The following is a 24343-nucleotide window of genomic DNA, read 5'->3' as shown; positions in this document are numbered from 1 at the left end:
TTTTAGACATGACTAAAACCGTTTCTAATATGATAAAAATAGAATCATAACTCTTAAAAAATATATCTTTAGCAACAAACAATTTTAAAATTTTAAAAATTAGCTAAAACATTCACATATCCACATATGCAGAGCTATTGTAGGCACAGTTTCAACAAAATCTTAGGGGAGATTGCTGCAACTGCAAACAAGCATTTTAATTTAGAGGCAGGCAAATAACATAGTTTTGTACTTGTTATGGAAAATGCAGACAGATTAGAGGACATGGAGAGAGTTGGATTATTAGACAGCTATACATCCATAGACTTGTCACCACAAATACAACCCATTTGTGTTATTTTATTGAGTCACAAGATATTCTTGATGCATGATCCATAATCCATTCAATTTCCGTTTTGATTGTCCCACAAATGTGATTTCGGTAAGGATTCTTTGATGTGCAGCATCAGCACATAACTTGCTAACTTGCTTGATCAAAATCCAACTTGGCATTATCATCCTTCATGCATCTCCATTCTCCAGTATCAAAATACATGCTTAAACGTAACATCGAACAAAAGTCTGCTGATCAACTAACATTTCATCCAATAAATTGATTCTTTGCCGCAACCTGCACATGCTGCAGCCAAGCAAGTGTAAAGTAGTGATATTTGTTGGAATGTGGGGCTCGAGATGTGCATAGAAGGACAAACAATCTTACTCCCTCAAAATAGAATTTCTTGAGATGAAAATAGAGATCCTAAATTTATGGTGCAACTTGTTGTATTATAGTTAATGGGAAATTGTCAAAGAAAACATATAACTGAAGTTTGAAAAAGCCGGTGCCTTTGCCATAGAGTTTCAGATACCCTCCTAGCTGCTACTCCCAACTCCTTCGCTTGCTAAAGAAACAAACCCGCTAGCAACTTTTTCTTTCTTAACGTGCAACTAATTATGATCATTAACCAATCATTTCTTCAGTTTTTCTAATGATCCTTTGTTTTGAAACCTTGTCTCTTTTTTGCGCGGAAGAAAGTAACTCAACAAGGCAGCACAAAATGTTTGGAGTAATGTGGGAACTTAAGAAAAATATTACAAATTCATATCCTGATAATAACTTCTTACCATAGCAAAAAAAAAAAAAGAAGAGATATGATTAACAAGTAGCATCAAGGACGCAATCACTCTGTCATGCTAATCTCTTGTTAATAAAGCATGCCCAACCGAAGGCTCATTTAGTATATTTTGTTTTTTTTTTTTTTATATTTTTTTTGTAACAAGGCTCATTTATTATAACTACATCAGAAGGGGATACAGTTTCTGCAATTTAAGGTGAAGGGGCCTTTGTCAACGCTGAACTATATAAAATGATTGCAACTGCATTAAGACATGCATTTTGAAATTAACCTCTAATTAATTACATGACTCTATTGCTTTCAGTTTAAGAATCCATAAAATAAACACTAGAGGATTCCATATATGGGGACTTGGAAATCAGTTCAACAAACCAACCACCAAAAAAAAAAAAGAAATTAAAAAAATTGGTCCCCATAATTTTCTCTCATTTTCAATTTGATCGCTGTACTAAAATAAGTTTTCAACCAGTACTCACTTTCTTTGAACAGTTGACCTGGCTAACAAAAGGTAATTAACATGGCTTCTTTTTTTCCAAGTCTATTATAGCCTTGTTGGCTTGCAGGTGGCATCTCTCAGTTAATTTTTATCTCTCACTGTCACAATGAAATGGTTGCAGGTTGGTACTTTAACTCTTTAGTATCTGAAACAATCTCATCAACTGTCCGAGGCAGGTAAAATGAGAATATGAGGCCCGCTTTTTGGCACAACATAAAGTGATCCTTTCAATCTTAAAAATCAATTGATAATAAATGTACTAGGAAAAGTATAGGGGTTCTATGCATTGCATGTTATAAAATTAGGTTGAATGTAATTTTCATCTTATGTTTTGTAATTATTTTATTTTGATATATTAAATTTTAAATATTTTATTTTATTTTTTATGTATTCAAAATATATTATATTTTGTTTATTTTTTTTAATTTTATGTTAATATTCTATTAATTTTTAAATTTTATGTTATTTTTAATTAATTATATTTCACGATTGTTTTATTTTGTAACATTAAATTTCAAAAATTTTATTTTTTTATATTTTTAAAATGTATTATTTTAATTATTTTTTAAAATTTAAAAGTTAATCAAACATTAATATTTTTGATAAAAAAATTTTAAAAAATATTAAAATAATGTATTTTAAAAACATAAAGAATCAAAATGAAACTTTAAAACTTAATATATCAAAATAAAATAAATACGAAACATAAATTAAACTATAAAATTATTATAAATTGCCTTCATTTTGATTTAGTGGCTACTCTCGTGAAGCTAAAAGTTGGTGCTTAACTTGATATAAGTGCATACTCAATGGCAATGGATGCGATTATAATTGATTCAAGCAAATTTGAAGGCAGATTGTACACCAGCAACAGCAAGAACTTCAATGTCCTCGCATACTATAATTGACATAGCAATGTTTGCATCAACCATGAATGCTATTTCGTCAAGTTCTGTTGAATCTCATTACAAAATTAATGAAACTGCATGAGTTAATTTTACGTAGATATATAGATGGATGAAACAAAGGTTTTGAGAGAATGTTAGGAAGGAAGGAAGGAAGAAGAAAACGACGATAGGAATGTGTTCTTCTCAGAATAGCAGTGTGAGCTTAGAGAGAAGATGCCACGAAGAAATCATCAGCGCTAATGACCCATAAGAAAATAAATTGAAAAAAGTCAAGGCAGTTTGTGAATAATGATTAAAACATAAGAGTTTTGATCTAAGAAGCTCAAATAAATTAAAAAAAAAACAAAAACTTTAAAATGTAAGACTTCAATTAAAAATAAATGTAAATTATAAGATCGAAGTTATATTTTAACTTGTACGTAAGGATCTTGTGATGATGACTTGAAGTCAAGGCGTAATAAATTTAATTATATGGCCAACAAATTAAATATCCAAGTCACATTATTCAATGGTAATCACATACTTTGCCCATAATTTTAGGGCCAGCGAGAAATGGCCTATACGAATTCGGCCAACTACTACATCAGAGGGTCAGAGTAGATGATTTAAGGCTTAAGCAATGACAAAGAAACTTTTAGTTTCATCATTCACTAATCCAACGTTCTGCATATTCTCATTCAAAAAAGTTAACATTTGTTTGAAAGGAAGAACTTCATGTTGCGGACTAATATCTATTCCTCCATATACAATGCTATCGGTTAAATTGTTCTGATAATTATACTTTACTCTATTTCACATTCTTGGACCCCTTTTGAGGTTCTCTGGTTCATACAAGAAAGATCAAGTCTCATCCATTTTAAATTTTCATTTTTTTTCCAATTGTATTAATTAATTTGAGATTCTTAATTTATAGGCTTCTATTATATAGTTCTATTTACTCTAGTTCGGACGAAAATTTATTCATAGATGCATATTAATTAATTGATATCAGTAATTCGGTATAGTCATGAACATGTTTTTCATTTAAAAAAACTGATCAAGATTCAAGAGAAGAGACAACACCATTCTAAAGTACAACACATGCGGAATTCAAAATGAAGCCTTTTTTGTTGTTTGACTAAAAATATTTTTTTTAAAGTCTGGAAATACTAAAAAGTAAAAAAAAAAATTATATATTTATTAGTAATTCAAATTAAAGTATTTATTTTTTTATTCGTAAATTAAAGTATTTCGTAAGCGTAGTTTACATTTTATACAATTTCCGTTATTTTACACCATCATTTTCCTATTTTATACAATTTCTTACTTTAAAAAAATCTTATAAAATAATTATATTTTACTCGAGCACCAATTAATAAACTAAATACATTCTAAGTTCAACTAATAAATAATAGTGTAATTGCATTATGCATTAAGCCCCGCCCCCCTTTTTTTTTTAGTTGACCATAGATATTTATATATCAAATTAGATTAAGTAAGATTATGGTAATTGATCCAACTCCATTCTCGAGTAGTTGAACTTGAGACATTTAGTTAAACGTTTTGGTAATGCACCAAAATAAAATATATTTATGTTTGTTTCCACATTTTCTTGTTCGTGAACTTGATTTTTCTTTGTTCTGAAATAAGTTTCTCCAAAACAAGAGAATTTCAGTTACATCTAACGGCCACTGTGAATGAAAAAACAATCAAATCTACAGTCCACGGAATTCTTTGATAGTATATTAATATATCATGTTATTAATAATATAGAATGATAATGTCTATAATAAAAAAATATTTCTGTTAATAGACAAACAATATCAATGAAAACACATTAATAAAAAACAAAACCATTAATATATGAAATATTTTTTCAGAGTTTTTATTTTTTTGACGAATGACATTTTTCCAAGGAAGGAATGGCATTTTTTAGAGTATATATTTATATGAAAATTAAAATTTATATATAATATTTGAAGAGATACTATCCGTTAGGGGGAATTGAAGCCACCTTTGCCCCTTTGAATACACTGCACAGTGCACACTCACAAGTAGATCATGTATACACACTGCATACATGTAACATAAGAATGACAGACCAAAAGCTAGCCACAATTTTACAATAACCATATATAGTGGCTTATGAAAAAAACAGCATAAGATTGTGTTAGCTAAAAGAGAAAAGAAAATATAGATTGAACAATTAAGTATATTTATTAGTAAAGCCTGTTGACGAGAGCCAAGGCATTGGTAGTTAACCAAGAAACGTTAAAAACGGTGGTTTTGATATTCTCCTGCAGTGAAGGACGCACTTGTATTTCGTCAAACTCATCGGTGCATGTACCCTCATCTGTTATGGCGGCACTCATCCATGTCTTTATGCTGTCCCATTGGAATTTCTCATCAGCGGTAGATGCGCCATTCAAATGTGCCAGCCCTTCAGCAGATTGCTCAAGCATATCCAACGTCTCATCAATGTTCTCTCTGCAATCCGCAATCACCGACGTTTCTCCGTGTGTCAGCTTCCCCTTCGAATTGGACAGCTTCGTCAATGTGCTGTTTGCACTCTTGGCTGCTTTTAGAGCCACGTGAATTGACAATTTGGTCAGTGTTACGCTGTTTCTTTTTATTTGTGATGCATAAGGGTATAGAGACTTGTAGCAAACTTTTGGGTAAGTGGTTGAATTGCACTTGTCTTTTATGAACTTTTTGTAGGCTTTGAGGGAATCGGTAGCGGTCGACGCAGATGCTGCTAATTGGACAAAGGTTAAGATGAGTAGAACGGTTACTAGTATTCTAAAAACATTTTGGGAAGATCTTGAACTTCCAACGAGATCGTGCAATGCCATTTGTGTCTTTCTATTGCATTGCTACAAGTGTCCAATGGGGATTTTATAGCCAAATTATCATATCAGTATGTTATAAGCGATCATGTGAAAGCCATGCACGAAGAGAAAGTAATCCGAGAGGGGAATAAAAAACTATGCTCATCGAGTATGCAGTGGACAGATCCACTCTGTTCATAGGCAAATTAAACCGCACAAGATGGGGATGCCACATGCTGATTTCATATACGTAGTAATGTGCAAATACACATGATTTCTTGCCGATAAATTAAATCAAGATCGCGTGCATTTACTATAATATCAAAGGTTAAGGAAAAAATATGGGTCAGCACATGATTTTTTTTTTTTTTGTTTATAATGAGTCAGCACATGATTCTATAATTGACTTTTGAAACATAAATAATAAATTAAGGATATACTTTGCTCCTCTTTTTTTTTTTTTCGTTATTCACATTTTTTTCTTGTCAATTTAATGAATTTTTAGATAAAGGAATTTGATTTTATTTTATTAAAATTTAAATTTAAATTTTGGTAATATGAAAAGATTGGCTTCCAATTTTTTTTAATTAATTTTTCTTACACATTTTTGAAAATTCGTTTATAAAATTTATAAGAAAAGTAGCTATGTACACAGTTGTACATTGCACATTTCGGTAACTTGTCACCTAGAAGGAAAGTCATATTGAATAATTTTGAATTTCTGAGTGTCTTTACGCACGTTATAGCCTATTAAACGTGGAACCAAACATCCATTAAATAGAATCATGTATGGATCAAGTTGTTCCCATACCGGTTGTTGAACGTACCCCTACGACTATCATGCATAGGCCTCCAATTCACGTTCTTAATTTCCTCCATAATTATCCACAGGACCTACAATGTGAGGGTAATTCCTGAGGTCCAAAATAAACTAAAATTTATAATAAATTACCCAAAATATCCTAAACATATATAATAAAAAAATTAGATAACCAAAAAAAAATCATCAACGTCGACGAACCCGACTATCATAAGCGATTACGCTCTTTAGATGCTGATCACGAATATCCTCTTGAGTCTAGACTCGTCGCACTTTAACTAACTATATTGAGTCTTTCACGATTTTCCAATCAAATATTTTGTTATTTTTTTTACAAACTGTGAGGCTATATTTAGGAAGTTACTTACCTAAAACTAAACAAAGAAATAAACTGATTTAAATAAGAGATACATTCTATTAGTTAGTTCTGTTGTACTGTTACTTAGGATAAAGTTTGGAGGAAAGGTTGTCACATATTGTATTATATATTACGTATATCCTTCATCTGATTAATGAAAAACATTCTGATTTGGTTCATTCATTTTTCTATCTTCTACGATTCTTAAAAAAAAAAAACACTAAAACTGTGAGCCTGTGATTTCTCCGCCTAAGCTCGCTTGGTTTAAGAAATCTATTTCTGGTTGAATCAGGTGGCTTTGCATTTGTCAAGAATATGAATTTACCTATTTTTTATTTTTCAAATAATAAATAAAATAATATTAAGTTCATAAAATAATAATGGAGATTTTTATTTGTTAAATGATAAAAAATAATAAAGTGTACCTTTTTATATGTCCTTGGGTAAACAATTTTTTTTATAATAAGTTAACATTTGTTACAAATAACAAAGCAAATAAATTAGTAGTTTACACGTGGCCGGTTTCCCTTCAATCAATATATACGTGAGATTTTTTTAAAAAAAAAAAATGTTTGTTTGAAATATAGGAGTTAAGACATGGTTGAGACTGTAGTTTTGGTTCTAAGTTAAATGACCACAATCTTTATTAGTTTTAATAAGATAAATAGACTCAGTAAAAAAAATGAATAGACACATCTTGGCTCTAAAGTTACATAACACTACTATGTTTTTTTTTTATATATATTTAGTTTCAATATATATATATATATATATATATATATATATATATATATATATATATATATATATATATATATATATATATATATATATATATATATATATATATCATTTATATGTGTGTATTTTGCAGATTTTTTCGTAACAATTAGTTTTTCTCGATTTGTTATATACATGCATGCGTGTATTACGTACCTACCCTGCATTATTAATATTTACTCCTACAAGACAGCAGGTTCAAAATCTTTATATGGCCATATCAACTTCACTTTATATCAGTGATACAAGTAATTGAACCAAAGAAAAAAAAAGAGAAGGAAAATAGACACTATAAGTGGCTAATTCGCAGCACTAAAATCTGTCCACCCGCTAGTTGTCCCGATCGAGACATTAACACTAGCCAGCGGTGACAACAACTGATCAACTAATTGCTAATTGCATATTTACACTATTTCACACTTAATGAAGTTGAAGACCAACACGCGTACGCTGCTATACCTTGAAGAGCGAGGCAATTGAACCTGATGACATAATTAACTTGAGACAATAACAGTAAAATCCATGTTCTGTATGTAACAGAAATATTTTATTTTTACAAAAATGATTAATGACTCATCTCAAATAATATATCACTCTATAAACTTGAGTATCCCACTCAATAATTATAAGAAATAATAATATTTTCACTCAAAAATATTTTTCTCTCAATAAAGTAATTTTGTTTTAAAATCTCTCTTCCCACACATTCTCTTTATATGTGTTGTATTTTTTCATTAATTCTTTTTTCTATTTGTATTGAAGATTGTCACTAACTATAATAAATAGTTCTCTTAAAAGTTAAAACAAAAATAACTTTCAATGCATCCATTCAACTAAGATTCATCTAATAAAATATAATCTTTTACTTTATATTTAAACTACCTAAATCTTAATAATAAAAAAATCCAATTCTCAATATATATATATACTTTATCTTTTAGTTTAAAACTCTACACTAAGAACAATGTATTCGCTTCTTGGTATGGTCTTACAGTGCCTTTCTTGGCACAGCCACAGTGTGTGGTCAAACTAGAAGCAAGTATTATGACAAGGGATGTCATAAGATGCTTATGAGAAATGCCTTCCATTGTTTTCCTAACTCGATATATATGATGGTTTGATTTGGTGTTTGTTGAGGAAAAATGGGATGGAAGGTAACCTATACATAGGACTCAAAATTCTACCTGGTACAATTTTACCATTAATACTCTAATCCGTTTATCATATATAGTTAAAATGAAGTAACCCGTTAGGAACATATTTTAGAAAAAGGAATATTTTTATTTTTGGAAACGTGGTCCAAACTAAGAAGTTCGGTTTTTATGATGAGTCTAATCCAACAAGTACGTGATTTTTCTATTCGTCGTTCCAATAATTGGGACCGGTGGGGTTCTCGGTTCCCCTTAATTTAAAGTTTGCACTAAATATGACTACCATGCAACTGGTGTCACTTTCTCAACCCAAATTGAGTGCAACACTTCATATTCTATAAATTAAACGTTTATTTCTTCGGTTATGATTATGATGTTAGATTTATATGTAGAATTTTTTAAGAAGAGAAGAATTACTCAACTTAAAAAGAGGGTCATCATCCTAGTTGAAGGAGGGTCATATCCAAAAAAAATTTATAAGTTTGTTCAACGTATTTTATAAATTTGTAAAAAAATTAAAAATATAAGGTCGAAGGTGTGAATCACATTAAATAAATTTGTGGTTTTTTTTTATTTCATTTATGATATTGTCTTTTGGTTCTCTCATTTTTTTTTGGTTGTGATTTTTTTATAATAAAAATATGTGCCTATTTTTTTTCCCAACAAATAAATAATAATTAAAGTAGTTATGATACAAATTACCTTTTAACATGGTGCAATTTGTTTTTCTTGAACGTGCAATGACTTGACTATCAGCGGATTTATTTTTCTTTGATGAGTTAATTAGTGGCTTATCATCATTTACAATCTTCAAAGAGATATGATTATCAATATGATTTGACCGTCGAGATATTCTTAATTAGTGATTTGAGATGTTCATAGTTAATCAGTGGCTCGACTATGCTGTCGGAGGTGTTGGATATTCTTAAAAGAAGTTGGATAGTTTCTGTTAGCCATATTCAAAAAGAAGTTAACAGTGTAGTTGATTTTCTTGTTATGGGGGTTGCAATTTTGCATTTGGAATTTTCCTTCCTCTCCTCTATATTATCTGTGGCTGTAGTTGAGGCAACATTAACTTTTTTACAAAATAACCAACTAAATTAGCAGGTTGCATGTGGTTTCCCACTAGTCGATGTGTAAGATTTTTTTCAAAAATGATTGTTTGCAAAGGAGTTAAGACCTGATAAGAGGAGAACGTAGATTAAAGCTGCAGTCATGGAATTTGAATCTAGAATCTAGAATCAAGAATAAAGAAGTTAGGGCTCGTTTTTTTTTTTTATAAAAAAAACATTTTGTTTTTATTTTTAATAAAAATTGCCACTTTTATTTTTGATTTGTTTTCTGTTTTTGAACATTTTTTCTAAGAAGAGAGAAACAAAAAAAAAAAATCTTTACTATTTCTTGTATAAAAACTTCTGATTTTCTCATTTTAATACCAGTTTCAATTTTCTGGTTTTCCCATAGTTTGTGATGAGCATAGTTTTTATAAAGGAGAATATAAGATAAATAGAGTTTATGAGAATAGAGAAGAAAGAAATAGTGTTAATAATAGAAGCATCGAGAGAAATAGAGTGGAAATAAAGGTGTTTAATTGAAGAAGAAAAAAAGAAAGAGAAAGATAATCATTATTATTCATTTTTTTATTCTTGAAAAGACAAAAAAGATGAGACTTTATACTCTTTTCTCTTCTCTCTTACCAAACATACACCATTACTTATTTCTCCTCTACTACCACCTACCTATTATTATCTCTACATCTCATTAGAATCAAACAAACTATATCATTATCCATTTATGATGATAAATATTGAAGTTTTTTTTTTCTTCTAAACCATAAATGTTCTTTATAGATGCAACGATTAAAAATAACTAATGAAATAATTTAACTTTATGAAATATGTCTAATTGTTTTCGGTGAATAAGATAAAAGATTAAAACATATAATAATGATCAACATGAATGAATATAAAGTAAAGGCTTCATTTATGTCCTTTTAAATATATAAAAAATGCAAATTGAACATATAAAAAAAGTTATTTATAATATAGTATGAAATAGAAAAAAAAATAGAACATATATAAACAACTTACTTAAAGAATAGGTTATATAAGTTATACGTTGATAATCTTTATTAATTTTAATATCAATGTACACATAATCTGTATAAGTTAAATTTTTAATTTTAATTAGTTTTAACAAAATATATTTATTTCATTTATATCTGTGTGTTTTACAGATTTTCTTTCTGAGTAATTAGTATTTTTCAAGTGGTTAAATATATCTGTAGATTAAATACTTACCTGCATTTATTAATATTTATCAGCCAGTAAGTTCAAAATCTTTTATATAGCCATAACAACTTCACTTTATATTAATTATACAAGTGATTCAACAAACAAAATAAAAAAGACAATACAAGATCCTGATTCACAACACTGAAAATTGGGATGGGTCCAGCCGCTAGCTGGAACGAGACATGAACAGTTTAACACTAGCGGGGACATAAATCTCAAGAAACTACTGAGATATTTACTAGTTTTCACAGTTGCAGAGCATCTAAATGAGACAAAAAAACAGGGTAGGCGATGTTCTATATATAGCACAAGATGGAGTAGTTAAGCATGAGAATTGGCCAGCTGATTTATCAAAGCCAAGGCATTACTAGTCAATTGAGCCACCTGAAGAATTTGGCCTCTCACCGTGTTCTTTACATTTGAACCACCAGCAGCAGCCGTCTCTTGGAAGCCATCGGTGCACGTGCTCTCATCGGTCAAAGCAGCACTCACCCACGTTTCTACGTCACTCATTGTCATCTCAAAATTGGAGGGTGTTAGTTGAGCCATCTCAGAAATAGACCTTCTGAGCTCATCAACAGAGTCCGCCAACTCCTCCACACAGTCCTTCATCGCTGCAACCTCTCTTGGCTTCAGGCCTTGCCTCTTTGCCAGCGTCGACATCATTGCCGAGGTCGACTTGGCAGACGCAAGGGTCACATTCAGGGCTGTGCCTGTCAGAACCACACGGTTTGTTTGGATCAAGTCTGCATGCTTCACTAAGGAGCTGTAGCAGAGTCTTGGATAGGTCGTGGAGCTGCAAGATGTTCTAATGAACACCGTGCTCGCTTCTTGGTATGGCCTTTCACTGTCACTGCCTTTCTTGGCACCCTGTGATAAGGTCAAACTAGAAGCAAGAATTATGACAAGGGATGTCATAAGGTGCTTGGAACAAATGGCCTCCATTCTTTTCCTATCTTGATGATTGGGATTATTAATTTTCTTGTGTGAGAATAAAATGGGAAGAACGTAGCCTATATATAGGACTCTAAATTCTATCTTCTGCAGTTTTACTTTTTGTCGTTTGCATATCATAATTAGAATGTAGTAATCCGTTAGGAGAATATTTTCAGCCACGAATTTAATTTTTAGGAAGATATTTTAGGGTTGGCCCAAACAAGAAAGTTCGCCTTTTTATTTGTGAACAAGATGGACGTGATTTATCAAATCATGAAATAAGCATGCTCCAATGATTGGGACCAGTGGGGTTCTTAGTTACCCCTCAACTTAAAGTTTAAAAAAAGACTACCATGTGAGTGGGGACAGTTTCTCAGCCCAGATTGAGTGTAACCTCTAATATTCAAGTTAAGCGTGTGATTCTTTGCCATGTTTGTGCATCTCACTTGGATACAGTTCCTGCATAGTACCTAATGTATGAACATTCGATTTCCGAATTCGGCATTAAACCAACTCCGTAACATAGACCAATTTAATTATATATGTTTGCATCCGCCTCTCCTTCTTATTGGCGTCTAGCTCACAGGTAGTAAAACATGGGTACTAGCGGAGGGTTCAAAAACATTAATAATACGTAGTACAGTTGACTCACAAGTGGATGCTTCCTAAGCCATCTTGGATTATATTCCACACAAACACTCCATCTTATTTCTAGCATTTTCGTAGTTTAGGTCAAGATTTTGATACTAAATTTTAGGTTATTATTAGCTTAGGTTCCAGTGTTTATATATATGGCTCTATATACCTGTTATGATAGATAAAGCCTCTACTGTATTCCTGCCTGGTTATTGATTCTCAGTGGTTTTTCGTCTCACGTATTGGTGGGTAAAATTGATGAATCAAATCAAACTATTGTAGAATTGAATTAAACTGTAAAAGTGATTCGGCCGATCCGAATCAAACTGCATGGGCAATAGTTTAGACAAAATGAACTAAACTGCTTTGAATTGACTGGACTGATTTTGAACTATTATCCGTAAATATCTTATTTTGAAGTATATTTTACACAATTTTCAACCTCACAAGTTATAGTTAAATTTGGTTTAGGGATAAAACAATTCAATTTAGTTTTTATTCAAAATAGTTCGGTTTTTGATTTTTTGTAGTGCAGTTCTATTTGGTTAGATACCAATTCAATTCTGCTCGATTTATTTTAACAGCCCTACTCTTACGTCACACACACAAACAAGTGAAAGAATCCAGTTAGTTATAACTTCTGGTTCATTATCATCAACATTTAATTTGCTATCCGGGTCATGATTATTTTCTTTATGCAAAAAGTGAAACGTGCTGCTGGGTTATGTAAGTCCAACATCCGTCTGAATTAGTGATTAATATTCACCATATTAATAAAGACACTCTGATGGTTGTGTTATTTCATGAGTCTCTCCATGAATTGTGATGGAAATACCTATAAAGACAATCTCATGTTTAAATTAAAACATAAAGATAAGCAAAGTATCAATAATATAGGAAGAGATTAAATAATATAATTTTAATATTCTTTTTTCAGATAATATAAATAGGAATGTCTTATCTTTTCTCTAATAAAAGATACTTTCTAGTATTATGATTATATTTTTATCTTATGACTAAGGGATAAAGTTTTTCTCTTATCTTATTTAAATCTCCTAGATATTCGTGATCTAAGTAATCAACTCGCCCGACCATCGAGTACGGGGGTTACCAAGTCCGAGTAGAACATATGTCCCCTATGATCTGAAGTTGGTTCTGAGAGCTTATAGAAGTAAAAAAGTTCTATTTCGAGCCGACTATTGGTGTTAGTCTTTGGATTTAGTCAAGTAATTGAGTCTTTTGATCCTTTTCACAACCAAAATTTTAGCTAAGTTATCTGTGGTCTAAGTCGACTATACATAGTGATCTTATTTAAGTCGTCTATGAGTATTAGTCTTTGGATTAAGCTACGTAACTCAATCTTTTTACAACCAAAATTTTAGTCAAGTTATATGTGGTCTAAGCTGACTGCATGTAGCAGTCTTATTTAAGCCTTCTGCGAGTTTCGATCTTTGGACTAAGTCACGTAACTCAATCTTTTTTGGTCTCTGTGATGTAAGCCGATTGCGCATAGCGATCTTTATTTAAGTCGTATGCAAGTTTTGATCTTTTGATTTAGCCAAATGACTCGGTCTTGTGGTCTTTTTCACAATCAAAATTTTAGTCAAGTTATTTATGCCGACTACGTGTAGTAGTCTTTATTTAAGTTGTCTATGGGTTTTAGTCTTTTGATCAATGAGCCAAACATGAGTTTAGTCTGATTGAATTTTTCGATAAATGGGTGTACCAATGAAGTGTTGCTCCCCTTAGGGTTGTCGGGAATACTCGACACATGATGACATCGTCATCAATGAACATGTTTATTAGGGTGACGAATGCATCTACGTGTTCATATGGGTTAGAGAGTCTTTCGTATTTATCTATCATCAGCGTCTTCCACCTAGGTGATAGCAGTGTCTCCATGATGTCATCAATGAAAAGATGGAGTTGATTCTCCACACTATGGACTTGCTGAGTGACCAACAAAGTTCGTTCCTCCATGCCGTGCCAACTTCATCGATCTCTGGCAGATAATCATCAGGCACTTGACATAGCATCTTTACCATTGTTGTTGGGCTCCCATTTTTAGGGGTTCCCATGGTAGGCATGCCAAACAAGTTGGCCGCCTACTCTAGTGGTGGTACTCTTTGGTTGCCTGTGAAGGTATTATGGTCATTTGTTGTCATTGATAATGATGATGTGGTCAAAGGAAAAGTTTTCTCTAACCTCATGATAGATGCCAAAAGTTCTTATCATTTTTTACAAGACCTGCTCATGGTGGTGCTTCTTCAGAAGTTTCTCCATGATTTATGATGGGAATACCTTTAAAGACACTTCAATACTCAAGTAAGATATATAAAAATAGACAAATATTAATAGTATGTGAGTGAAAATTAGAATGTTTTACCTAAATCTCGATGGTTTATTATATAGGAAGATATTAAATTATCTAATCTCAATTTTCTCCTTTTAGATAATATAAATAGAGAAAAATAAGATAATTATTTTATATTTCCTCTAATAAAAAATATTTTTTAGTATTATGATTATATTTTTATTTTATGATTAAGAGATAAAGTTTTTCTTTTACTTTATTTAAATCTCTTAAATATTTGAAATCTAAGTAATCGACTAGATCGACCATTGAATATGAGATTACATTCAACATGTTACTTTGAAGTAAAATTAATCATATTTATACCAATAGCAAATACAGAAGTAAGAATAATGAATCATTGCAAAAGAAGGGTCGGAGAACTGTAGAGGATATTTTGGCATGCAGAAAAAATCTCGTACTTCGCGAATTGACCTGGGGTACATCCCTTTACCATCTTTTTCAGATGATGGTGGAACGTCACATTTTTAATTAATACAGTCGAAATGTTGATGATGATCGGAATTGCTTTGAGAAAGAAACAAAGAGACGCCTATCACGAAAATAAACATGACAAGGTCTAATTATTTTGGTCAAATTAATTAGGATCTATCCTGGATCATTAGACTCATCGTCGAGGAGCTCCGAGATTGGTTTTTTTAATTTCTATTGTTTTGAGCTGGTAATTTGAGACTATATATTACTTAATTTCACCATGCATCGCTACAAATTAGTACGTAAACAATAGAAACTGGTTTTCCATAATAAATGTAATGTAACAAAAGAGATAGTGTTTGAAGTTACTAGCTAGCACCGACAAAATTGAGTCTGAAGGGACTTATTGAATTTTGGTTTGTTTTGAATCCTTCCTTCCCTTTCGATCGAAGAAAAGTCACTAGGCAGTAGCGGAATTGAATTGGTTTACAGAATTTACAAGTTGAACGAACGGTACGTCCCTTCCCCCCTAGCCCTTCCTGTCTCCATTTTCGCCATAGCCAGCCACTGTCAATTTGCAACAAGTTAGTGTGTCACCTTATCACTTTCGCTAGCTACCCGACAAAATCATCTAGAGCGTGTAATTTTATTTTGTTTTCACTCAACTACAAGGAATCCCAATTCCCAAGAATGAAATTCAGAATTAGGAGAAGCCATGCTGCCTGCGAGACAAGTGAGATAAATAGTCAACCTGTACGGAGCAGTCAAATGTTAATACAAGTAGACACATGTTCCATATCATTCTACTTTTAATACACCATAATACATCATATCAACTCTTCGTTATTATTTATAAGATATAAATTAAAAATTGTATTTATTTTTTTATAAGATTTAATTTATAATATTTTTATTAATTATTTTTATATTAGAATATTCTTAATTTAAAGAAAAGAAAAAATATATTGACAACCAATCAGAAGAGAAAAAAATATTAATTACAAGAATAATTTTGAAAAAATTATAAATTTAAAGTAAAATTATTTTTATTAATTAAGTTAATCATTTTTCTTAATTTAAAAAAAAATCATTATTTTTGTTTTTAATTATTATCCTCGTTATTTTAAAAAAAAAATTATTATCATTGTTATTGGAGTGAGCAAAATTGTTTCAATTATTGAAGGAGATGAAGCAATTGCAAGATTACAAATAGAGAGCTCAAAAGGCAATTAATCAGAAGGCTAGAAAATAATGAATAAAAAACGATAATGCCCTCAACTGCCAAAGTGACAAGAAGGAAAATAAGCAATTATTTAAAGGAGAAAGCTTACGTCATGATTAGAAAAAAAAACAAAGAAGCTAACATCAGAAATAAAGGTGACCCAACCAACGAAATGAAGAGCGTTTAAAATAAGGTTGAATGGTTGATTTGGTTACCTTCGGGCTCAAAATATTTAATCCGATTAAAAGTGAACATTACTATTTTCGAATCATTTCTTATATATATTGTATTTTAAATAATAATGTTGGCCTTACAACTTAGGTAAAATATAACAAAGTCGTTTCATCCAAATAATTACCCACTGGGAGAGGGTAGATGAAAAGGTTCGAAGGTGTTAATACTTTTCTACATTTTATTGACGCTATATATAGTTTTTGTATCCACATGCTTTTACTGTTAATTATAACATTAATCCAGTAAGTGATGATCGATTGCTTGAGTGGTTATATTTGTTTGTTTAATAATTTTTATGGATATTAAATTTGATCAATCTAATCAAGAAATAGAAAATTTATTTAATGAATAAGAATTTAGCATACAATCGTAATTATATATTTTTGGGTAAAACTAAGTAATAGTGGGCTTGTTGAAGTAAGCCAAAACACCAACAAAAGGAGCATTGATGAATGTTGTTGGCTCTGATTGACCAACATTATAGCGCGAATCCCGAAAAGAATCATCTTCCGCAGGTCCTCCAACCACAGCCCCAGTAAGTTTTGGAATATTGGTCTCCTTCACGACACTGGATATGTTGTGGGTTCACATCCACAGGCGGTGGTGTATCTTCTCAGGATACTTGGCTCCATACCCCACCATGTATGACAAAATCAAAACTTACATACTAACTAAACTCAAATTTTATTGAAGAGAAAATGAAAGATGATCGAGTAACCTGCGAAACAAGCATGCTTGGAGCGAGTCCCCATCCAAATTCATCAGGATTGCCCATGGATTGGATGCTGCTCCCCAAATCAACTCATCCTGAATTTGGTGCATTAATAATAATAATTTGATTTTCCCTTTAAAAATTATAAGCTTGAAATTAAATTGTAACAATGTAGCCACTATAATCACAGTAGAAGGGGCATGCTCCCGCACCGAGGCAGTTATTATAAGATCTACGGTATTTATTATTTGCAAAGTCAAACACCTAAATATCCCATACATAGGGACATAAACTAACATTAATTAGATTTGAAATTGAAATTAATACATTTAATTTAATTAATAGCGTATCCTAAATGCCAAGGAAGATGCTTCAAGTGCGGCTGCAATCTCAGGTTTTAGAAACAAAGTACGAGGTTCGAAGAGTGTCCATGACTCCATGTCTTCTGGCCTCTCCCAACAATCGTGATCGGCATTGGGATTGCCAACTTGCGCCACAACTACATTACGGAAATAAGCACTTCCCCACCGGATTGCTTCCAATGCATTTTGCAACTCTGAACCCATCAGATCTCCAAATTCTAAGACACTCCAACCTAGCATGCTCATTGTGAATGCCATAGGAAAACTGAATTTCACATTGTCGCCAGCGTCATAGTATCCACCTACCATATTTATCTGAAATTTCGAATAATACAACATTCTATTTTATGAGGTGGGGTGAGAATAGAACTTTAATATTATATTAAAAACTGCAAATATCGATCAATATAATTTTCTGTTAATGCTAAAAGATTAATCAATCTGGTTTGGAGAAAGTAGTATACTATCCTTATCCTTGTCAATAACATTTTTTTAACTAATTCACAAAATTTAAAAATTATTGGGACACTCACTATTTTATTATTTTCACCTAATTTTTTAACCTAATTACCAATTAATATGTGCTAATCATCTTCAATCCTCACAAGAGAAAAAATAATTATCTTTTATTAATTCATAATATTTATTATTGAATTTAATGGTCATATGATGATAACTCTATTGATATTATACATAATGTGTATAACATAGCCTATTATCTCTTTATTGTTTATTAACTAAAAAGTTATAAATAATTAGTATTTTAGCCCATGTAATTCAGGGTTAAATGTTTATTTTATACAACTAAATTTTTTGATAAAAAATACTTCTAAATATATAAATTATATTATAATTAATGTATTTAATTAATAAATATATTTGTACTTATAAATTATATTTATACTTATAATAAATAATTTAAATCATGATATACCGTTATATTTAATTATTGATAATTTCTTTTAAAAAACATTTAAAAATCAAGTTAGAACTAAAAAATATATTTTTAAAGATAGAACTAAAGATATTATAGATTAAAAAGAGATAAATATTTAATTGAAATAATTAAGATATTAAAAATATTGGAGAATATACTAGGTACATGCTAGAAATATGTTTGAATTTAAATATGCATTTAAAATTAATTTTGATATTCAATTACAACTGGCTAAACGATTTCGTTGATATTAAATGGAGAAGTTTATTATTTCATGAGAGCGGAATGACAACACTTATAATTTGATATAAAAAAATGAAAGAAACAATTTAAAAAATCTTATAAATATAAATAAACAAATTATCCCAAAAAAAAAGTCTCACATATATATAAAAAACAAAGATAATATAACCGATTAATATGAAATCTCCAAAAATAATTTTAGATATTGAAAATATAAACACGCGCAAAGAGAGTGAGTTTAATAATTACATGAATTATATCAGAGCCATCATGAAGTGCAGAGTCTTTCCGCCATTTGATGCGTTGAGAAGGTGGTAACTTGCCAGACCTCTGCCCTTCAAAAAACAAGATGATCTTTGCTAATGCTTCTGCATAGTTAATTGAAGCTTCCCTTTGTCATTGTGATTGTTACTAACAATGATAGTTTTGACGACATAGCTGCGTTGTTTGCTCATATTTTACGTAGTTATGTACCTTTACAATTACAAGTATATGCTACTGTGCAGTGTGAGCCTTCATTCACCTCTGGAACACTATAAATAAGCATACACGTCCCTATTATGATATCCTGAAATGTGCATGATCACAATATTACCATGCATCTAAATAGAAATATAAGAAGAACAAGATCTAGAGAAATAAAAGATACTATAACATACACGATATGTTAAACAAAATAAATAAAAAAATTTAAAGCATTAATTTAATGAATATTTGTAATATTAAAATATTAATGTATGTATTATCAAACAAAATATATTCAGCCAACAAAGATTATTCCAATTGATAAGAAAAACTCATATCTTTATGAGTTTGATTCCATTATCAATATAAGAGTCTTATTAATAAATAATATATAAGTATTTGTAAGTAATTACTTTTTGAATCTTGAAAACATGCATGTATCCTTATTTGGACAATTAATTACATTGGATTGCCTTTGTTTACGCTAATATTGTGAGATTAGTGCAGTGTTTTTTAATTTAGATCGGCCATTTAATTTGATGTATCGATGACCCACAAAGCAGACGAAGAGAGGCCGGAGAGGGTTCTAAGGGAGAGGATCCAGATCCATCCACTGAATCATGTACTTTTATTTATAAAATTTAAGTTTAAAATGATGTTTATTTTTTATAATACTCAATTTATAATGGTTATTGTATTAATTACTTTTATATTAAAAATGTCTCCCATTAAAAGAAAAAAATATATATTAACAAATCATTAGAAGAAGAAAAATACTAATGATAATGAGTTTTGAAAAAAGTTATAAATTTAAGATAAATTTATTGTTATCAATTAAATTAATCACTTTTCTTTTTCTTAATCTGAATGAATTAGATAATTAGATTTTATGTGTAAAAGCATAGGAAGTAATAAAAAAATATTTGATGTTCAAATTTTTGTCTCCCTCTAATTGAAGAAAGTATTGTACGCTTTAATTTTATATTTCTAGAGTAAAAGGATTTCTTTTTTTAATCATTAATTTTATAAATATTTAATCATATATAATATTTATTCAATTAGTATCCTTGAATTAAAATATAATAAATAATTTATTAGTTATCATGATAATCTGAAAGCAAAGAAAATTAAACAGTTATATATATATATATATATATATATATATATATATATATATATTTATGAGATGTTATTGATAGTTTAAGATAATCATTAAAAAAATTTAATTGATCGAGTCATTTCAATGATAACATCTGATAAAACCAATTTAATGCTACAGAAAATGAGATCTATATCAATTATTATATTACTATAAAATAAGATTTTGTCGTATGGAGAAATGTTACAGAAAATCTAAGTCCGAAAGTTTCTACTTTAGGATGGATGTGAATTGAAGTATGCCAAAACACCTATAAGGGGTGCATTGATGTATGTTGTAGGTTCAGAGTGTACAAAATCTGCTCGAGAATCTGCGTATGAATCCTTCATATCAGGTCCCCCCACAACAGCTCCTACAAGCAAGTTGGGGTTTGGATTTTGGCTGTGAAAATAAAATGATCCTCCTTTGCAACCAATGTGCCCACGGTGCTCATCTACGGATGGCAATGACGACGCACGATGATGTATTCTTTCAGGATATTTTGCACCGTATCCTACCATGTATGACATATTCACTGGATTGCTTCCTAGTATGTAATCCACCTGCATGTACGTACATACATAATAAAATATATGTAGTATAACAATTCAGCAAATATTTTTTTATTCTTATGAGTATCATTTAACAACTTTTTTTCAATATAATTTTATCTTAGAATTCTTTGCTAGATTAATATTTCTTTTACGTATATTATATATTTACCTGGCCTCTTGCTATTTGTTTAAGTCGCTTTGGAGAAGCAAAAACTTTACCGCCACAGTCAATCTCTTTATTCGTCTTTTTCAAATAGCCAGCATAAACCAGAAACAGAAATGAGATTGCTGTTGCATGCTGCAAGTTACTCCCCCCAGGCTTGAATAGAAGCCCACCTAATTTTACAAAAAAGTTTTGGATCAAATCATTAACAGTCAACAAAACAAAAAATGAGAGTTTGGAAAAGGTTCAGAATCCAGTAATGCAAAATATTATAAGATCGAAAGTATATATACTTTAATATAATGTTGATTATACACGTTGGATTATGGGTAATTAATTTACCTGGAGAGTATGAGACCGATACTGAAGGCGATTCAGGTAGCACAGAACAGACAAACTTGTCCGCATTATTGAGGATGAAAGGCTTAGAATTAGAGCTACTATTAATTAGAAGCTGCCAGACATCATAATTAGAAAAAAAAATAATCATCAGCCAGATCATAAACGTTATAATGTCGTAAAATATATGAACAAATAAAAAAAATGGCTGCAAAAAAATTACCTTAGAGACGAGCACGTTGATGCCAGCGTCCTTTGAGTCCCATCCAAATTCAGCAAAGTTTTTCAGATTATAAATGTTTTTGTCAATGTAATCTAAGTAGTAAGGGCGTTTAGTAGCCTTGAACAACCATGCTGCTCCCCACACCAATTCGTCCTACCATAGATAAATTAGTTTAAGAATTTTCTTTCTAATATCGCTGGGGGTACGTCATCATAATTAAATATAAAATTTGACAATGTTTGTAAAACTAGAATCCACGTCAATCTTAGCACCATCAGCCAAATGAGCCAAAGAATGAAACACTAGCTAGGCCTACCTGGTAGCCACTAAAATCACAATAGAATGGGCATACCCACGGTCCGAGGCTGTCATTGTATGATCCTCTGTACTTATCTGCAAAGTCAAAAACCTAATTCCAAAGAAAAGTATATAAATTAAATATTGAGCTAGCCAAAGTAGTATATTTGTGACAAGAAAATGAAGATGTATATATAGGTAGAGGTACCTTTATAGCCCTTTGGAGAAGTCTTGTAGAGTAGCCTATATGATACTTTCTATATACAACTGAAGAGGCTGCAAGTGCTGCTGCTATCTCTGCTGAAACTTCAGAGCCAGGGAAGTCCCTGCTAACAGCAAAGGCTGTTCTTGGGGTGTCCATGTCTTCTGGTCTCTCCCAGCAATTGTGATCAGCATAAGGGTCACCAACTTGTGCAAACACAAAACCGGGGATGCTTGTGGCTTTGAGGAAATACTCTGTGGCCCAACGAATAGCGTCTAACGCATGTTTAAGGTCTGGACCCATCAATTTTCCGAACTCTATTACACTCCAGGCCAGCATGGTTGTTGAAAATGCCATTGGAAAGTTGAATTTCACGTTGTCACCAGCATCGTAGTAACCACCAACCAAGTCAACCTATAGTATTTCGTGTTCATGACTCATTGGAAATCGAAAACCTTTTCCATACTTCATATCTATTATTTCAAAAAATAATTTCCTAAAACCATATCTTTAAGTGAGCCCCAACCCCTTGTCTTATGACTTATGAGACACTGCAAAGAGCCATCTCATTATTTATTACTATTAATTATAATTCCCTAAGCTATACTTTTTATCCTTACAAATAGTCAAGTATCTGTGAAGATCCTTCGAGTACTTTAAAATGAAGTTGGATCTGTTTAAATCTTTTTTATATTTTTTTCATATTTATTTAATTTTTTTAAATATGATTAAATTTAATTTTAATTATAGAGTTTTTGTTCATTTTAATCTATATAAATTAAAATAAAATAAAATTTGTATGACCGCATGAAAAATGATGTAATATATAACAAATCCTATACATTACTTTAATAATTATGACATATCACACAACATATCTAAATAATTTATAAAGATTAAATTAGAATCTCTAAAATAAAATTTAAGCATAAGTACGTATTGTAAACTAGAATTATATTTTACTCTTATACTAGGATGAAGTAAGCAACTATTGATATATATATATATTAGAGTGAAGTTAGATATCTTTTCTGTATTCAAAGCAAGCACAAGCATTCCAGTAAAATTAATTCCCAATTTGGGTAAATCTAGTTAAAATTGTAAAGCAAGGAGGCAACCATGAAAATTTAGACTAGTAGCAGAAGAAGACAAGTCAGTGAATTACTTTACGAAGGACAGGCAAGACAGTAGTATCAGGAATTATATAGACATCTTGAAGCGCAGAATCCTTCCTCCAAGTCATCCTCTGTGTTGGTGGCAACTTCCCTGACCTCTGTCCTTCAAAGAACAATATGCTCTTTGACAAAGCTTCTCCATAGTTATGCTTCAAACCCGTTACACTTAATATGGTACCTGCCAATATAAACAGCAATCTTTGCGGGAAACCCATATCCCTCTCTCTCCACCAACTCAACCCTAAGTTTCTCTTTGTACGTACACCGAGTACTTAATTAGTTGCTTGGAATAGGAGATCGAGGGTTATATATACATAATATAATGTGCGTTAAAAGCGTATATTCTGGAAAAGGATAAGGAAGGGTTGAGGCGTACGGATTATGTTTATCTTAAAAGGCTACGCAAAGCATTTTATTTGCGCTAGAAAGAATGTTGATGATACAGAAATGGAGGAATGGCGGAGCGTGTGTATGAAGTGGCTAAATCATGAATGTTACTCCCAAACCATGCATTTCAATGCTTCTCTCATTCTATACTTATTTCTAATGGCGACTTTCTTTACTTAATTAAATACTGCCTTACTTTGGCTTCACTTCATTTTTGACCTTCAAAACATACATTTGCATACACAACCCATATGAGAATTCAATGTTTCTCTAGAGGCACAAAGAGGAGAGAGGAAATTCTATAATAAAAGTATAAAACAAATAATGTAATAGGGAAATGGAAAAAAATTATAAGTTCTTATATATATTTTTTATTCACATATAAGTTGTTATATGATTTTATAACATGAATAACATTTTTTTTCTTTTCTTTGGCCCTTCCCCCATTCCATGGTACGTCGTGTTCAATGTAAGTATCTTCTTTCAAAGAGAAACGTAGTTAGTGTTTTTTTTCTTCCTAAGGGATGGGTTTTATAATATATCCATTCCAATAAATCGTATTTGATTCCTCATTTAATTAAACTCTAGTAAATGCTTCTTC

The 24343-nt window shown here is 30.9% G+C and overlaps 4 protein-coding genes across 4 annotated transcripts; all 4 read right to left on the bottom strand.

The window, feature by feature from the left end:
- Positions 1-4446: 4446 nt before the first annotated feature.
- On the bottom strand, positions 4447-5381 carry LOC114367552 (pectinesterase inhibitor 4-like). Its single transcript, XM_028324751.1, has one exon. It carries the CDS (start codon positions 5348-5350, stop codon positions 4718-4720), a length of 633 nt encoding a protein of 210 aa, XP_028180552.1. The 5' UTR covers positions 5351-5381; the 3' UTR covers positions 4447-4717.
- Positions 5382-10756: 5375 nt separating this feature from the next.
- LOC114366989 (21 kDa protein-like) lies at positions 10757-11723 on the bottom strand. The gene has a single exon (XM_028324049.1). The coding sequence runs from the start codon at positions 11672-11674 to the stop codon at positions 11051-11053; it is 624 nt and encodes a 207-aa protein (XP_028179850.1). The 5' UTR covers positions 11675-11723; the 3' UTR covers positions 10757-11050.
- A 5628-nt stretch (positions 11724-17351) lies between these two features.
- On the bottom strand, positions 17352-17951 carry LOC114366904 (endoglucanase 3-like). Its single transcript, XM_028323931.1, has one exon. It carries the CDS (start codon positions 17926-17928, stop codon positions 17596-17598), a length of 333 nt encoding a protein of 110 aa, XP_028179732.1. The 5' UTR covers positions 17929-17951; the 3' UTR covers positions 17352-17595.
- A 2647-nt stretch (positions 17952-20598) lies between these two features.
- Positions 20599-23560, bottom strand: LOC114367341 (endoglucanase 8-like). The gene is made up of 7 exons (XM_028324506.1): positions 23367-23560; positions 22187-22594; positions 21998-22090; positions 21682-21834; positions 21462-21573; positions 21126-21292; positions 20599-20965 (listed from the first exon to the last, which is right to left on the bottom strand). The coding sequence occupies exons 1-7, from the start codon at positions 23421-23423 to the stop codon at positions 20639-20641; spliced, it is 1317 nt and encodes a 438-aa protein (XP_028180307.1). The 5' UTR covers positions 23424-23560; the 3' UTR covers positions 20599-20638.
- Between the last annotated feature and the right edge of the window lie 783 nt (positions 23561-24343).

Source organism: Glycine soja, chromosome 9 (genome assembly GCF_004193775.1).
Source record: "Glycine soja cultivar W05 chromosome 9, ASM419377v2, whole genome shotgun sequence".
NCBI lineage: Eukaryota > Viridiplantae > Streptophyta > Magnoliopsida > Fabales > Fabaceae > Glycine > Glycine soja.
The sequence above is the reverse complement of the archived record's forward strand: the minus strand, read 5'-3'. Positions and strand labels throughout refer to the sequence as shown.